General features: G+C 44.3%; 1 protein-coding gene and 1 long non-coding RNA gene across 5 annotated transcripts in view; one reads left to right on the forward strand and one right to left on the reverse strand.

Annotated features, from left to right (window-relative positions):
• LOC143930358 (membrane-spanning 4-domains subfamily A member 8-like) overlaps positions 1-18,661 on the forward strand; it is a 60,690-nt gene that overhangs the window by 18,050 nt on the left and 23,979 nt on the right. For 3 of the 4 annotated variants that reach the window (XM_077454621.1, XM_077454622.1, XM_077454623.1), the window contains exons 3-5: positions 2,180-2,290; positions 4,784-4,840; positions 10,918-11,082. In XM_077454621.1, the coding sequence (XP_077310747.1) occupies positions 2,180-2,290; positions 4,784-4,840; positions 10,918-11,082 (333 nt within the window). The remainder of the gene's footprint in view (positions 1-2,179; positions 2,291-4,783; positions 4,841-10,917; positions 11,083-18,661) is intronic. The other variant, XM_077454624.1, reaches the window with a different exon arrangement.
• Positions 12,025-13,148, reverse strand: LOC143930360 (uncharacterized). Its single transcript, XR_013262765.1, has 3 exons — positions 13,016-13,148; positions 12,273-12,450; positions 12,025-12,161 (listed from the first exon to the last, which is right to left on the reverse strand). It is a non-coding gene; the product is annotated as an uncharacterized LOC143930360 (long non-coding RNA).

Genomic DNA, 18,661 nt, shown 5'->3' on the forward strand with positions numbered 1-18,661 from the left:
ACCGGATTCGGTGCATACAAGCACAGGACCCTTTCTTCTGTTCGGGCTAGAATCGGATCGCATGTGTGTTTACACATATGTGATCCGATTCATGTCTGAACTGTTAGTTCGCAGTGCGATATGTGAGCTGAAATAGGGGTGTCGTTAAAATATAATGACACTCCCCAGCAGTTTGCATATGGCAGTGTGAACTGCCGTGCGTGTCGGGTGCGATGCGGGAACCCGCAGTTGATTCGCAGGGTTCTCACATTGCAATAGTGTGAACCGGCACTTAAGTGATACTAAAGTCTTGTTTTTTTTTCTTCTTTAAAAATAACAAACATGTTATACTTACCTCCTCTGTGCAGTTGTTTTGCACAGAGCAGCCTGGATCCTCCTCTTCTCGGGTCTCTCGTTGGCACTCCTGGCCCCTGCCTCCTGTCATGTGCCCCCACAGCAAGCAACTTGCTATGAGGGCACCCAAGCTGAGCCGCTGCTCTGTGTTCATCCAGACCCATCCCCTCTCTCTCCTCATTGGCTAACTGACTTTGACAGCAGTGGGAGCCAATAGCACTGCTGCTGTGTCTCAGCCAATCAAGAGGGAGAGTCCTGGACTGCCAAGGCTCTTGTGCACATTGCTAGATCAAGGGGCTCAAGTAAGTATTGGGGGGCTGCTGCTGCACACAGAAAGTTTTTAATCTTAAAGCATAGAATGCATTAATAAAAAAACCTTCTGCTTTTAGAAACACTTGGTTAACGTATAAGTTTGACAGTTGCTGGAGCTGTTAACACACAGAAGTGGGGCACACTGTTTGAACTTAATTTAAAAAAGAAAAAGGGTTTTACCTACTTGTTGTCCATGTATTTTCCATGTAATCCATAATTCAGCACTGTTAGCCCACAGAAATATACAAGGTGTGACAATTTAATTCTCAGAATGCACATGGCGTAGCACTATGGTGGTCACACAGCCATTCTCACTCAAGTTCTGACATCTTCTAACTTGCACTCGCTTTGGTTGCAGACCAGTTGACTCAGACTTATGGAGTAACAGAAGAAATAAAAGTGTGCTGAAAAAGAGCAACAGAAACCTGAAGCAGAGGATTAACATCAAATTTTGTGTGAAAATTGGCAAAAGTGCGAGTGAAAGTTTAGCTTGGTTGAAAAAAGTTTATGGTGAACATTCCATGAAGTAAGCAAATGTATTGGAATGCAATAGAAGGTGTAACCCCTTGCCAACTGCCCACAGTATTTTTACTGCAGGAAGGCCGGATCACATACATGTATGTCATCCAGCCTGCTCTGGGTTAGGGGAGCGCAGTGCACTGGACACAGCAGACTGTGGATCCTGGTACTCAGGGCCCCTTGATCATGTGAACGCTATGTGATCACAGTGTCAACAAAGCTGTTATGAATGAGTTCATTCATAACAGCTGTGTTTCCTATGCTGTGATTGATTATTACCATGAGATAGTTGTGGGCCAAACAATGAAGCGCTACCTAAATAAAACAAAATAATGGTAACTTTAAAAACTATGCATAAAAATAAAAAGGAGTGGAACAGTGGCACCCTGTGGCTAAAGTAATGATAGGCCTTGCCAACTGTGAAAATATTGGAATCTTTCTGTGAAAAAAACTCTTCAAGGTCATAAGGATCCTCCACTAGTCAACTTATGCACTCACCTCTCTTTAAGACCCCTAATTGGGTCTATTCACGCCTTCAACCTCAGGAGTACAATCTGTATGAGTGGTAACTGTTGAGGTGCTCCTTGGTCTTTCATATATCTCCAACCAAGATAATCCCAGTTTGGTACCTGGTATTCAGCTTTAACTTGGACATCCATAGGGGTTTGGTCGCAATGGTTTCCTGGGAAATGGAGAAGCTGAGCGTGTTCTGGCAGATGTGCTTGAGATTGATTTAAGAACAGAGTTAAAAGGCATAGGCTGATGATGGGCTAGATATAAATCTGTACAGTGATCCTAACAAATTTTGCACATCGGGTTCAAATTGCTGTTTGACTTTTGGTAAAAAATTAGGACAGTTCTTTGAGAAACTTGAACTTGCCTTGAAAAAATCCTCATCTGGGTTGAATCATTAACTAGGCAAATCTTTTCATTTATCTCTAGTGGACCATTAGTTATCAATGGCACTTAGCAGAGTATTGTCAAACTAATTAAGCCTTGTTGTTTTCCACTTCAGATTCTGGTCATTGTGGTAGCCATCTTGGAGATCGGTCTCGGCATTGCATTGGCCTTCCTTGTTGTTGGTGCCACGCTTCTAAGTGGCATTCCTTTTTGGGGCCCAGTGTTTGTAAGTACCTTCACAATTTGAGGTTTAATAACTGGGTGCAAAAAAAGCATCAGCCTGCAGTTTCACCTATTAACCAATCGTAGATTAACTTTCACCAATGTAGCTGAGAATGTTTGAATCAACGTGAGATGTCGTTGAGCACTGCCATTCGATCACTTGGACAGAAAATGAGATTTCAATCTTCCTAAATAAGAACAAAGACAAAAAGAATAGCATGAAAACGTTCAAACCCTTGCCTATGCTATCCAAAAAGAAACTTGTCTGGAGTTCCACTTAAGATGTGCATATTTAGATGGCAAATTTTCACTTCTGACTAAGTGTTTCAACAAAGGAAACAGCAGAGGGCACCAACTGAGTGCAGTATATAGGTCACAGAAGGAATAATCGAAAATGGCGCATATAGGGATACAGCTGTGCTAAAAAAAAATAATCCTACATATGAATGGGCAGTGGGGGTGTAGGATTAAACTAGAAAGTCCATAGGTGCAAAAATATCCATAGCAGTTCCTTAATGAGACTTAAAGTGGTTGTAAACCCTTACAACCAACTTTGACCTACAGGTAAGCCTAGATTAAGGCTTACCTGTAGGTCCAAGAAATATCTCCTAAACCTACACGGTTTAGGAGATATTTGGCGAAAGACAGGCACCGCTGTCTATGGCGCATGCGCCGTAGACAGTGGCGCGCAGGCGCACTGAGCGCGCCGCGGTCAACGGCGATATGCCGCAAGTGGCGGCTCCTGTGCGCATGTGCGGGAGTGACGTCATCGTGGCTTCGCCGAATGACAGCGGCAGAGCGGCGAGACCCACCGAGAAGATGGATGCGCCGTACTACAGGAGACAGCGGTGACTTCGCTGGCTCCTGTGTCAGGTAAGTGACACATAATGGACTACTATGCCATCAGGGTTTGCTTCCTCTTGAAGTGATCTCTGCAATACATAAAGGTAACAGCAGAGAGCAACAACTAAATACAGTATATAGAAAAATACTTTATTAAAAATAACAAAATGGCAACTCACAAGATACATAAGGATAAGAGCATGTAATCCACCCCGTGTGTTTAGCTGTTGCGCATTTGTGCAAAATGTCGCCGTATTTTTTTTAAGAGATTGGTGCACGTTGGCACCAATGTCAAAGTCAGAGGAAGGTAGAATTTCCTAAAAAACTATTTTAGGGACTTAGGTGCTAAATTGAGAAAATGGACCTCCAAGGTAGTATTCTCAGAATAGGGAAGTATACAAGTGGCTGAGGAGCTGGTGTAGAAAAGGGAACTGGGCCAACTTCTCAGTCGTTTACCAGCTCTTTAGCAGGGATGGACTGTACCTGAATGGGGAAGGTGCAGATCAGCTGGGAGTGAAGATGGCTGACAAGTTAGAGGGGCTTTTAAACTAGGTAACGGGGGGGGGGGGGGTTCAGAGGTATAGATAGTCAGTACCCTCTGGAATTTTTTCCACGCTATTGGGGGCATTAGTGGTAGGTTGACTAAAGCACCTAAACTCGAGGTAAATACAGTAACAAGTCCTATTTGCAACCTCAGAACACCCAACAAGGAGATAGTATGCGACTGGTCTAAACTATGTGGCATGTTCACCAATGCAAGGAGTCTGGCAGACAAGATGGGAGAACTAGAGTTACTGTTGTAAGAGGAAGATTTAGATATCAGGAAAGGTTGCCAACATTGAACTTATTCTCTCTGGAGAAGAGACGCACCTGCAATATGCTGTCCAGTTCTGGGCACCAGTCCTCAGGAAGGACGTGCTGGAACCGGAGAGAGTTCAGAGAAGGGCAACAAAGCTAATAAAAAGGACTGGGGACTTTAGTTATGGGGAAGGATTATGAGTACTGAATGTATTCTCTCTGGAGAAGAGACGTTTGAGAAGGGGATATGAATTCAATGTACAAATACGGTACTGGTGACCCTACAATAGGGATCAAACTTTCCCACGAAAGGGAATTTAAAAAGACACGTGGCCATTCACTAAAATTAGAAGAGAAGAGGTTTAACCTTAAACTGCGTAGAGGGTTCTTTACTGTAAGAGTGGTAAGGATGTGGAATTCTCTTCCAAAGGCGGTGGTCTCAGCAGGGGGGGGCATCAATAATTTCAAGAAATAATTAGATAGGCACCTGAATGACCACAACATACAGGGATGTACAATGTAATACTGACATAAAAGCTGACACACAGATTGGACTTGATGGACTTGTGTCTTTTTACAACCTCACTGTCACCTACTATGTAACTAGGTAAGATTAATTCCTGCACCATCTAGTGGCCAAAATTCAGCATAGCTTTCTCGTAGAGGTATTTCAGAAAACTAGACTGCATTTTGGCCACTAAATGGCGCTGACAATACAGGAATTGCTCAGAAAAAACTGTGAAATCTTGTTCAGTTTGCACAAATCCTTCTGAAATGTGTGCAAGTAATGTTTTAGAATAATGTGCAGCTGTGATCTTATTGATTATTTAAGTTTTTTGCATTTTTTTTATTGCAGTACATCATTGCCGGATCTCTGACAGTTGCAGCTCAGACTAAACCCAACATCTGCTTGGTGGGTTTTTGTTTTCATTTTCTACGTAGTAAAGTAACATTGCTATAAGATGTGTATAAATGTTTTTCAAAGATTAAAAAAATGATTATTTAGCTGGGCTAGACTGATTGAATAGTAGTACATACAGCAATTGCAAAAGCAAAAAAAGCAGCTCCTGACTGTTCATGTAACTCTACCCCTGAAGGAACTGCTTAAGATTAGACAGGCTCTTTACCCAACAGTGCAGAGGCAGCCAGGCACACAGCAACAACAGTCCATTCACTCTGGCTCATTTAATCAGTTTTATGCCCCATACACACAATCGGACTTTCCGACAACAAAACCTTGGATTGTTGTTCGTAGGTTGTTGGTTCCAACTTCTCTTGCATACACACGGTCATACAAATGTTGGCCAACAATTACGAATGTGGGAATGTGATTACGTGGAAGACGTACAACGAGACGATAAAAAAGGCAGTTCAATAGTCATGTGATATCTCCATTATAAACGCTAGTTTTACAAGACCGAGCGCTTCCCGCTCATACTTGATTCCGAGCATGCACAAACTTTTGTGCAATGGACTTGTGTACACACGATCGGAAAGTCTGACAACAAAGTTTGTAGTCAGAAAATTTGGAAACTGCTAGCCAACATTTGTTGGCGTAAAGTCCGCCAACAAATGTTCGATGGAGCATACACACGGTCAGACTTTCAGCTAACAAGCTCACATCCAACATTTCCTGTCGGAAAGTCCGATCGTGTGTACACTGCATTAGAGTATTGCTAGCAGGGGACACTTCTTGCTTATCAGCTGTAGCACTATACTGTATAGGCAGACTGGAATAGTCCAGGGTTCACAGCTGGGGACCATGAAGTAGTGTAGACACAGGTAATGGCACACTGAAACAGTCCACAGTTCACGGCTGGGGCCATGAAGTAGCATGATCACAGGCATACTTCCTAACTTTTTGAGATGGGAACGAGGGACACCTATTAGCAAAAGTATGTAGGTATAGGGCACCAGGGCCGGATTGGGAATAAAAACCAGCCCTGGAAAAAGTTTCATACCAGCTTCACAGCATAACGTCATTATTTTATTGTTCATGAAAGGGAAAACCATACATTTTAAAGCACATTTGGTGAAGAGTGTATTATATATAGATATGAAATCACATAGGGATATATATATATATATATATATATATATATATATGCAAATTCCAGTTAAAAGTGGTAAGTGGACAATCATCAAGGGGGACCCCAGGAACTCAGAACGTGGGGGGGACCACCTTCCACAGAAATAATACACTAAGGTAAAGGGGGTGGGTGCTAGGGGTGCAACAAATCAAAAAACTCACGGATCGGATCGTTCCTCGGATCAGAGTCACAGATCGGATCATTTTTCGCATCAGCAAATAATAATTGAATTTGCAAAAAACTGTGAAAATGCCACCACCATATAGTCCCCACTGCAATATACATCTCCCCCACTGTAATATACATCTCCCCTACTGTAATATCCACGTCATCTTCCCCAATGTAATATTGGCTGAGCTTGGATGGGCAGGGCTGGACTTACCATTGGGCTTGACTGGACTCAAGCCCATGGGCCCCAACCAATAGGGGGCCTTGCGGGCCCTGCCGAGATACATAGACGAGTGTACTCGGCTCAGTTCCACTCACAGTCACGCCCTATGATGGACATAACACAGGGACTGGGCATGACTGTTAGCCAAGCTGAGTACAGTCAGCTACTCTCGGCTCTGCTCGGGACTGCAAGAGGACCCGAGAGCCACGAGAGGGCCTGAGAGCCGCCGAGAGCCGCTGAGATACACAGGACTCTGTATCTTGGTGGTGCCATTTTTAAACTTCAAGACTGCAATGACAAGGCTGCAAATGACATTGGACAAGGCTGCAGATGGATGGGCAAGGCTGCAGATGAATACTGATAAGGCTGCATTGATGGGCATTTAAATGTAAGTTTTTTCCTTAAACTTCCCTCCTAAAAGTTTATTTTCTTAAAATTCCAACTTAAACTTGGGGTGCGTGTTATACACCGATAAATGTGGTAATGTATACAAGGTAGGGCCCGAAAGTGGATCAAGCCCAGGGGCCCACACCACCCTAAGTCCTGCCCTGTGGATTGGTATGGCTGGGTATTGGCAGGGTAAGTATTAGCAGGGTATTGCAGAGTATTGGCAGGATAAGTATTGTCATGGTATTGCTGGGTTTTGCAGATTATTGCTAGGGCATTGCTGGGTATTGCAGAGTATTGGCAGGGTAAGTATTGCAGAGTATTGTCAGGGTAAGTATTGGCGAGTATTGTCAGGGTAAGTATTGGCAAGTATTGGCAGGGTAAGTATTGCAGAGTATTGGCAGGGTATTGCTCAGATGGCTGTGGCTGCTGTCCGATTTCTCCCCTTCACTGTACAGATCAGTACAGAGAGGGGAGACAGGAACCGGCATCATCATGACGCCGGTTTGTTTACAGGTGATCGCTCCGTGATGGGTGAAGAGCACAGGGGGGGATAGAGAGCACTGGGGGGGGGGGGCTGGAGAGCGATGGGTGGAGCTTGAGAGCACCAGTGGGCCAGAAAGAACAAGGGTGGGGAGAATGGAGGGCTGGAGAGCACTGGGGTGGGGGCTTGAGAGTGATGGGGAGAGCTGGTGAGCACTGGGGGGTGAGAAAGAACGGGGGGGAGCACTGGGGGGGAAACAACAGGGGGGAGAGCACTGGGCAGAGTGGAGAGCAAGGGGGATAACAAGGGCAGAGAGCACTGGGGGGAGTGGAGAGCACTGGGGGGGAGAACAAGGGGGGTAACAAGGGCGGAGAGCACTGGAGGGAGTGGAGAGCACTGGAGGGAGGAAGAACAAGGGGGTAACAAGGGCAGAGAGCACTGGGGGGAGTGGAGATCACTGGGGGGAGAACAGGGGGGAGAGCACTGGGGGGAGTGAAGAGCACTGGGGGAGAAGAACTGGGGGGAGTGGAGAGCACAAGGGGGAGAACAGGGGGGAGAGCACTGGTGGGGATGGGGGGAAGAGCAATGGGGGGAGTGGAGAGCACTGGGGGGAGTGGAGAGTACTGGGGGGATGAACAGGGGTGAGAGCAGAGCACTGGGGGGAGAGCACTGGGGGGGGAAGAACAGGGGGAGCATGGGGGGGTGGAGAGCATTGGGGGGAAGAACAGGGGGGAGAGCACTAGGGGGAGTGAAGAGCACTGGGGGGGAGAATGGGGGAGAAGAGCACTGGGGGGAGTGGAGAGCACTGGGAGGGGAGAACAGGGTGGAGAGCAGAGCACTGGGGGGGGGGGAGAACGGGGGAGAGCACTGTGGAGAGTGGGGAGCACTGGGGGAGTGGGGAGCACTGGGGGGGAGAGCACTGGGGGGAGTGAAGAGCACCTGGGGGGAGGAGAGCACTGGGGTGGGAAGAACTGGGGGAGAACACTGGGGGGAAGAACAGGGGGGGGAGCAGGGCACTGGGGGGGACGGGAGAGAGCACTGGCGGGAGTGGGAAGCACTGGGGGGAGAACGGGGGGAGCACTGGGGGGAGGAGAGCATGGGGGGGAAGAATAGGGGGAGAGCACTGGGGGGGACAGGGGGGTAGAGCACTGGGGGAAGTTAAGAGCATTGGGGGGGAGAGCACTGGGGGGGGTGAAGAGCACTGGGATGGTGGCTAGAGAAGGATGGGGAGAACTGGAGAGCAGGTTGGGGGGCAGAAAGAACAGGTATGGAGATAACTGTGTGGGAGGGGCTGGAGAGTGTGGTGGGGGAGAAGAGCACTGGGGGGGAGAACGGGGGAGAAGATCACTGGGGGGAGTGGAGAGCACTGGGGGGGGGGGACAGGTGGGGAGAGCAGAGCACTGGGGGGGGGGAAGAATGGGGGTGAGCACTGTGGAGAGTGGGGAGCACTGGGGGAGTGGAGAGCACTGGGGGGGAGAATGGGGGGAGAGCACTGGGGGGAGTGAAGAGCACCTGGGGGGAGGAGAGCACTGGGGTGGGAAGAACAGGGGGGAGAGCAGAGCACTGGGGGGGGGGGCGGGGGGGCACTGGGGGGAGGAGAGCACGGGGGAAGAATAGGGGGAGAGCACGGGGGTGCAGGGGGGGTGAGCACTGGGGGGGGGTGAAGAGCACTGGGGGGAGTGGATAGCGCTGGGATGGTGGCTAGAGAAGGATGGGGAGAACTGGAGAGCAGGTCGGGGGGCAGAAAGAACAGGTATAGAAAGAACTGTGTGGGGGGGGGGGGCTGGAGAGTGTGGTGGGGGAGAAGAGCACTGGGGGGCAGGGAACACAAGGTGAACTGGGGGGGCAGTAAAAGAAGTTGGAGGATCAGCAGGGGGGCTGCATACAGAGGAAATTATCTTTCTATATTCCTCCATGCAGCTGCTGAATGCTTGATTCTCCTCCTCTCCCTCCTGCAAGCATTCAGCGGCTGCATGGAGGAGTACAGAAAGCTCATCTCCTCTATATGCAGCCCCCCTGCTGATCCTCCTATCCAGGCACACAGGACAGGCTGTACAGGCTTATCAGCAGCCCTGCCTGGTACGGTTCAGGAGCTCTCTCGTCACCCCCTCTTTTCCTGCGGCCTGCCAGGTTGCGTCATAAGGGTTTGATATGGATTTTGGAGGGGGGGGCCCCTCCGCCATTTTTTTTTTATTTGGTAATTTGCTGTGCATGGCGAGGTATCCCAGGTAACTTGCGGTTCCTATGTGGGGTGTGCTACACTAGGATTGTGAACTATGAGTTTTTGTTTGATACGGTTATTCATACTCTGGGATTCGGAATATTGGAAAATGCAAATCTTAAGAGTATATCCAAGACTAAGGCTCGGTTCACACAGGGGCGACTTGTCCAGGCGACTTCGCCGCCTGACAAGTCGCCCCCGTTCTGTACTACGGAACCGTTCTAATAGGAGCGACTCGAGTCGCTCCGACTTAGAAAAAAGGTTCCTGTACTACTTCGGGCGACTTGCATTGACTTCTATACAGAAGTCGTTTTGCAAGTCGCCGCTGAGGTCGCGGCAGGTCGCGGCAGGTCGCGGCGCTGCAAGTCATGCCGTGTCCTGTGTGAACCGAGCCTTAGCTGACCATATACGGTTCAAATTTCAACTATTCTTGCTGAAATTCAAGCCGGGACCACCTTATCATTCTCCATTTATGCAGTTTGGGTTGGATGGAGAAGACTGATTCCTGCTGGGATTCAAGTCATGGGTAGCCTTGTCGGCACTAATTGGCTCAGGTGACTGTTCAGCTATTCGGACAGCCACAGGTGTTGCAATTGTCAGAATATAGCAGCCAGCAAGGGCAATCCCTCCATGTATGCAGTTTGGGGTCGATGGAGAAATCTATCCATGTTTGGCTAGCTTAAATCCATCAGGTTCTACTGATAAATAAAATATCACTTTGGGGAGCAATGATGTTTTGCAACTGATTTAAAGTGATATTAAATCCAAAAGCAAACATCTATGTAATGCAGCCATTACATCTAAGAAGTGGTAAGCTGCAATATGTTATCTTTTTTAATCTTTATTTCTTTAATTTTCCCATGGTGATCTAGCCTGTAAGTCTGTTTTTTTTTTTCAACAGAACAAACACCCAGATGTAGCAGTTAAAGGAGTAGTGCAAGCTGTTGCTGAACTATATGTCCCATGAGGCATTGCAAGATTACCAGTTACACGCATGACTCCCAGAGGCATAATAGGACTTGTAGTTCTGAAATGGCTGGAGGGCCACAATGAGTGATCAGCTTTTATTTATTTATATAAAATCTTTATCCTAAAAGGAACAAAACTGGCAATGCTGCTGTCCAAAGGTGGCCCCTGTTCTCCTTCACCCAGGAGTGGGGGCACTCTAATACAGGGGGTGTGTTACTGGGTAGATCACCTGGTGAAAACAGACTAACAAAAAAGTATAAAAAAAAAAAAGTATTAAAAAAAAAAAAAGAAAGAAATGCAGCCACCACACCTAATGAATGATAAGCTGCAATATACTGTATTAAATTTTTGGTTTTAATACCGCTTTAACAAATGTTATATATAAGGTTGTTTATGGTATTTTTGTATCATTGGTTTATTTTTTATTCTTCCTGTTTTCACTTTACAGATCAAAGGCTCTCTGTCCCTGAACATCTTTAGCTCCATTTTCAGCATGATAGCTGTGATCTTAAATATTATCGATTTGGCAACCCTGCGGTGCTACATTTACACTTACAATTATTATAGTTACTATAGTTACTATGAAGCTCTGCAGCTATGCCGACAGTCACTTGTAAGTGTTATTCTGGTCATTATATTTTATTTATATAAAGTTTTAATAAATGTTTAATTTCTTTAATACATTAATTACTAAAAATATGTATACTGATTCAAATAATATTATATGCTATACTACCAAAATGGGCAAGGTTGGATATAATACAAATAATATAAAATCTTAATGTTAAAGCACTTAACAGCCTATTTAAATGACAAGTACTTTGGAAGGAAGTTTATTCTATGCGCCCAGGAGACAAACGCAGACCGCGTAAGAAGCATAGACTAATGATAGCACTCCGAAACTTGATTTCTTTTCAGTTACATGTAGATCCTGATCCTCAGGGTCAATCTATCATTCTCTCATCCTCTTTCAATAAACCCCCTAGTCATAGTCAACGTTTATGCATCCAACCCACACCATAAAAGATTTTGTGACGGGACCACTTGGCACCCCGATTAGGTGCTTTCTTCCACCAAACAGTGCCTTCTGCCCTCCAAACCTTTCCAAGCAGACCTAGAGCTAATACCAGCCCTTTTGTTACCCCAAACATTGTACACAGACAAGATGTGAGGTAAACTCCAAAGGAATCACTGTTTATTGAAACTCGGATACATACTTTATACCCTACAGGAAGATATTCCCCTCCTGATCATATTACCCTAACAATACAAACTGTAAATAGGAACACAATCAACATAGTGCTTATAGTATATTTTGGCTGTTTGGCTAAGTTAAGTAAACAACTAGCCAAAGAAAATGGGAAGGCGCATGTGAAGAGTTCGGGGGCCGCACACCCCTATGAATATATGGAAAAAGGAAAGAAAATTCTCCCAGGGGGTTTTTTAGCGACACAATGTTTTAGTCAAAGGAGATGGAGACATAATAAAATTAAATCATTTAATTTATTTATACAGTGGATCAAAATTCACATAGATTCATTTCTTAAAATTATGACTAAGACATGTGCCATCAATATTAGTAAAAATCAGCAATACAATACATTGTATACAATTGTACAATTGACATTCAAGTGAGTACCCAGACGCGTTTTGACCAAAAGTATCGTGGTCTTCTTCAGGGGGATTTGTACTCTGGTGAGATATATCAGAAAAATATTAGGATCATAGGATATATCAAAAAAAATATTAGGATTCTGACACTTTAACAAAATGTCTGTTATACATAAATTAGATTATATTTACCGCTCAAAAAATACAATTTGGAGCGTGACACTTTAACCAGAGCTTGTGGATAAAATATACAACATGGTCCCAAGATCCTCATTGACGTCCCCCACTCCTCCGAGTAGGAACCAACCCAATAGAGAGCTTGCAGGGAGTCACACATACGAACTTCAAAGGGGGAGGGGATGGACAACATCTGTGATATAATTCAATAAGTAGTTTAATAAAATTGATAAAAATAATAATATATTTTGGCAACATTTTAATAGCATTGGGTGGACTTATCCCAACCCACATGTTTAAGTTTATGTTAGTTTTAATTGCAACATATGTCAAAGCAGAATGCGTTTGTTTTATTATATTGTTATAACCATATCTAAATATCTTGTTGTTATGTGTATTAATGTACCAAAACCCGTTACGGTATGGTAGATATAGTAAGTAATAAGTATGGGGTCACTCACCTATTGATAAATGAGTGATGAACAATGAGTGTGACTATGTGGGAAATCAAATGTATGATAGGTGAGCTGTGAATGTGTGTGTGGAATGTGTAACTGGTGTCAAGATTGAGAGTGTGAGTGTGTTGTATAGTTCCTTTTGTATAGTAAGTATGGTATTGTATAGTAAGTAATTAAATGTTTGCAATAATGACAGAAAATACTAATGTGGATAATAATAGCAGAGTCGTAAAGTAGACATGCAAAAGTTGGTCAGTTGTGGGGGAGAGGATTTTTAGATGTGCTAAGTATAGTATTTACATTGACTCCAATCCTACTGTATATGTATGTGTGGAAGGAGCTCTCCTGGAATCACATCAAGAACCAGAAGAAATGTAACGATTAAGTAAATTCTAAGTCCATAGATATCAGATGTTGTCTCCTTCTCCCCCACGTGCGTACGTGCGTACAGCGTCACAGGAAAGCAGTGATCAAGGTACGCCGCTGCCGCGGTAATGCTCCCTCTGGTGGCCATAGGTGGAATGGCTGCACATTAAGAGAGCATTAAAGTTACATGTTTTATTATGATTAGCTATAAGCATTATAGGGCTGTACCTATATTATTTAATTTATTTACTGTGCCATGATGGGGTGGTGTATACTCTCCTTTCATCCCTCTATGAAGTATTTGCTCTATAACCTGCATGGATGGCTGGCGGTGTACCTCTTGGACCTGTTCACTGGCTCATGGTCACTTTTAAGGCATAGTGTGTGCACCTGTGGACTATATAGACCAGGGGTCTCAAACTGGCGGCCCTCCAGTTGTTGTGAAACTACAAGTCCCACCATGCCTCTGCCTGTGGGAGTCATGCTTGTAACTGTCAGCCTTGCAATGCCACATGGGAATTGTAGTTTCGTAACAGCTGGAGGGCCATCAGTTTGAGACCGCTGATATAGACAGATGTGGGCTGGTTTATATAGACTCGCCTTACATGCACCTGACATTTACATGTATGGGTGATGCTGTGGCATTATCAAGCCTCAGCATGTTGTCTTTTTTTTATTTTTTACCAAAAAATATGTAGAAGAATACATATCCTCTGAAACCGAGGTAAAGATTTGTTTTTTTGGAAAAAAAAGTGGGATATTTATTATAGCAAAAAGTAAAAGATATATATTTTTTTTTCAAAATTGCCGCTCTTGAGATTCGCGATTTGACCAATCTGGTACCCAGGATCCTGTGACGTCAGCAGTTGCCAGGGAGATCCAACTAATTTGTAGCTCGGGATTTAACCAATCGGATGCTCGGGACCCTTTGACATCAGGTGTTGCTAGGGGGGTCCGATTGGCCAGAGAGCTGCGTCTACCTTCTAGCTGTCTTGAAGCTCCTGCTCCGCTGTTTATATCCCATCATGTTCTGTTCTATATTATTTGCAGCGATTGACTGGTTTACAGTCTCTCATTTTAATTTATAGATATTATATACAGGTTTTAGTCCTTTTTAAATATATTACTATCCTCTGACCAATCAGACGCTGTATGCCTTGTGTTATCATCAGTTGCTGGGTGACCCTGATTGGTTGCATAGGTGAGCCAAGAATATTTAGGATGGAAGATACGTCGGGTGGCCTCCACGACAGCTCAGCGGTGACGCTCCGCAGCCCCCCAGTGATATAACTGGTGTAGTGTCATATTTTGCTGCCTATCACAGAATGCTACGGAAGTGACGTTGCCACCAGAAATTTAGCACTGTGCATGCACGATGCGTTCCAAGCACTTGCGCCATGCGTTCCAAATGATTTGAGACAATGCAGACCAGTGAAACCGTCAGATAATGTCAGAGAAGTGAGGGGAAGTAATCCCCTCCTTGAGCCACAGTTACCTGTTCTCTCCCCGCCGCTCTCTGCTCTGTATAAAGTTAATGTCACGATTACCTCCCCTCACTCCCGTGACATTATCTGACGGTTTCACTGAACTACATTGTCGAAAATACTCTGGAACGCATGGTGCAAGCATTTGGAACGCATCGCGCATGAGCAGTGCAACATTTCTGGCGGCAACATCACTTCAGTAGCATTCTGTGATAGGCAGCAAAATATGACACTACACCGGCAGTATTACCAACTTCCTGCAGGAAAAAGTGTGATCTACTCTGGACAGCTGAGTATAGCAAGAGCGCCCTCTGCTTGTTTACATTGATCCTTGTGTTGTTTTAACTTGATGTATGCAGTTTTTACAAAGGGATCCATGTGTGCGGGGGGGTTGTCTTTAATAAATGGTATTACGCTATGTGCAGATTCAGTTTGTCTTTTATGACAACATTTGGGAACCCCTGCACTTCGGGGAGATTTTTTGGTGTTGATGAGAAAATATGATGTGGTTCTACTGTGTTTATTAAATGCTGATTTACCCAGAGGAGTCTGGTGAGTGTGCCCCCCAGGGGGAGTGTGCAACACGCGGTGGACTGTATTTTGGTGACAGGTGCACTTTCTAGCTATATCCTGAAATCTACGCTTAGAACCATATCTCCGTTTGAACTGTCCCTATTTTTTCCACTCATCAATTTTGAACTGCAGAGTGTAGGGAAGACTACACATTTCTGATATTGGACTAAATACCAGCTTTGTAGCGCTGTTTTAGTATTACTGTTTTCAGTGAGCCGACTGTGAATATTTTTACTAACATTTGGACATATAAAAATACACATTTCTTCTTCAGTTTAGGCCAATATTTATTCTTCCACAAATTATTGGTAAATTAAAATGCAGTAAGGGTATATTGATTGGTTTGCACACAAGTTTTAGCATCTGCAAAATAGGGGATAGATTTATGGCATTATTATTATTATTATTTTTTTTTTTTTTACTAGTAATAGCGGCGATCTGCAGTTTTTATTGGGACTACGACATTGCGATGGAAAGATCGGACACTTTTCAAACTATTTTGGGACCATTGACATTTATACAGCGATCCGATCCATAAATTACCAGTGACATTTATACAGTAATCAATGGCTAAGAAAGGGGTTAACACCCAGAACTTCAGAGCTCCAGAACTTAGTAAATGAGCAGAAGCTCTGCTGGCTTCTATTAAACAATCACGTGCAAGCAAAAATGCTGTTTTTTTTTCTTTGCATGTGCTTGGGGTATTCTTTGCAAAGTGAAGCTTTACCTCATTTACTAAGCTCTGGAGCAGCTACACTTGCAAAGTGCACCGTCTATTTGCCTTTAGTAAAACAACCCCTGTATCCCAAAACTTCTGGCATATATTTGCAAAGCTGAGTCACTGCTGGCATTCAATCTGTTGGGGACTTGCTCCAGTTTGCAGTCATCAACATTTTTAGGAATTAAGATCTAGATACTCTATTGACAGCACAGACAAATATCTCCAACTCCAAACTATTCTGGAACGACAGTGCACTGTGCTGGGGTTTGATAAAGGATTACGAAGACTACACCTCTCTCTGGAAAGGCATTTCCTTTTTCTATTGTCTACTCCTCAAACCGGCTTCCCAAAATAAATGACCATTGATGACCTATTGGAAAGACCTCCTCCATTTCTCAATTCCTACCACCCAATGGTACTCAACATTTGCAAAACTGTGACAATTTTCTAAATGCCTCTCACAATGGGAATTGCTCCAAAAAATAATTCATAGGTTATATTACAATACCTCCTGACTGGCCTCCCTTTTCCCAAATCAATTGCCAAACTGTCGGCGCAACTGTGGTCAATGTGGCACCCTTGTACTACACCTGGTGGACTTGCCTGGCTCTCATTACATTCTGGAGTGATGCTAAGAAGTTCAATGGTTCTGTCACCCACATCCCTTTTATTATTTTCTCCTGCACTTGGAGTGGGAAAAACAGACATACCTAAACCCTTGCAAGCATTTACCACACACTTCCTCATAGCAGCCTTACTGGCTATATCAAGAAATCTAAAAACCCACTACACCTCCAGGACATTATCCAAATTCTTAATGATCACTTCCTAATGCAGCACTCATTTGCCAGAGTCCAACTTCAACTCCAAAGATTTATGAGACATTGGGCCTAACAATAGCAGAATTACTTCCCTCCAGACACTACCTGCCTGGAGTTTGAATGTTCTCCCTGTACCTGTGAGGGTTTCCTCCCACACTCCAAAGACATGCAGGTAGATTAATTGGCTTCTGTCCAAAAAATAATAATTGGCCTTAGTATATGAATGGGGACCTTTGATTGTGGACTTCTTGAGGGTAGGGACTGATGTGAGTGTGCAATGTACAGGGATAGGGACAATTGTAGACACTCAGGTTGAACTGGATGGACTGGTGTCTTTATTCAACCTTACTAACTATGTAACTATGTAAGTGAAATACTCCAAAGCACTGGTCTCTGGAAGGTTTGGATAAAGGGGGAATCTCAAACCTCACTACCCTGCCTCACATTCCATATGTGCAATGTTAGGAACTTCCTTCCACCATCCCCAGCATGACTTTCTACATGTATCTTCTGTCCTACCATTATGCCCTGTACTTTGTTTACCTTGTTCCATTTGTTACCTGTCAAATTGTATGCGAGAGGTCTCTTTAATTTATTTTGTTTTTTTAAGCAACTTTTTTTTGTCGTTGGGACATTGCAACATACCACCACCGGCCTTTGCAACCATCCTGCATGGGATATTGCTGATTTAACTTTGTTTTTCTATATGTTGACATACACTCACTGGCCCCTTTATTAGGTGCACCTTGCTAGTACTGAATTTGACCCCCTTTGCCTTCAGAACTGCCTTAATTCTTCGTGGCACAGATTCAACAAGGTGTTGGAAACATTCCTTAGAGATTTTGGTATATTATTGACATGATAGCATCACGCAGTTGCTCTAGATTTGTTGGTTGCACATCCATGATACGAATCTCCCATTCAATCACATCCTAAAGGTGCTCTATTGTATTGCAGTACAGTGACTTCATTGTCATGTTCTAGAAACCAGTGGTGAGATGATTTGAGCTTTGTGACATGGTGCATTATCCTGCTGGAAGTAGCCAATGCCATCAGAAGATGAGTACGCTGTAATCATAAAGGGGTTAGCAACAATACTTAGGTAGGCCCTAGCTTTTAATTGATGCTCACTTGGTATGAAGGGGCCCAAAGTGTGCCAATAAATCTTCCCCACACTATAACACCACCAGTCTGAACCGTTGATACAAGGCAGGATGGATCCATGCTTTCATGTTTACGCCAAATTCTGACCCTACCATCTGAATGTTGCAGCTGAAATCAAGACTCATTAGACCAGGCAACAATACTCCAATCTTCTATTGTCCAATTTTGGTGAGCCTGTGCAAATTGTAGCCTCAGTTTCGTGTTATTAGCTGACAGGAGTGGCACCTGGTGTGGTCTTCTGCTGCTGTAGCCCATCTGCTTGAAAGTTCGATTTGTTGTGCATTCAGAGATGGTATTCTGCATACCTTGGTTGTAATGAGTGGCTATTTGCATTACTGTTGATTTTCTATCATCTCAAACCAGTCTGCCCATTCGCCTCTGAACTGACATCAACAAGGCATTTCCATCAACACAACTGCCGCTCACTGGATATTTTCTATTTTTTGAACCATTTTCTTTAAACCCTAGAGATGGCTGTGTGTGAAAATCCCAGTAGTCACTTAAAAGTCACTTAAATCTCCTTTTTTCCCCATTCTCATGCTCAGTTTGAACTACAGCAAGTCTTTTTCACCACGTCTATATGTCTAAATGCATTGCGTTGCTGCAATGTCATTAGCTGATTAGCAATTTGTGTTACCAAGCAATTGAACAGGTGTACCTAATAAAGTTCCTGGTGAGTGTATATTTTTAAATTTTTTAGGTCCTTTGAATGTTATTGCTGTTTTGGTGGGGAGGGTCATAGGGTGGTGGCTGTAAGTGGGGGTGTACTGGTGTAGTGGTGTGGATGGGGAGGGGGTGGTGAGGTGGTTTGTTTTGC

This window comes from Lithobates pipiens, unplaced genomic scaffold (assembly GCF_037356315.1).
Source record: "Lithobates pipiens isolate NorthernLeopardFrog02 unplaced genomic scaffold, aLitPip1_a1.2 Scaffold_25, whole genome shotgun sequence".
Taxonomy (NCBI): domain Eukaryota; kingdom Metazoa; phylum Chordata; class Amphibia; order Anura; family Ranidae; genus Lithobates; species Lithobates pipiens.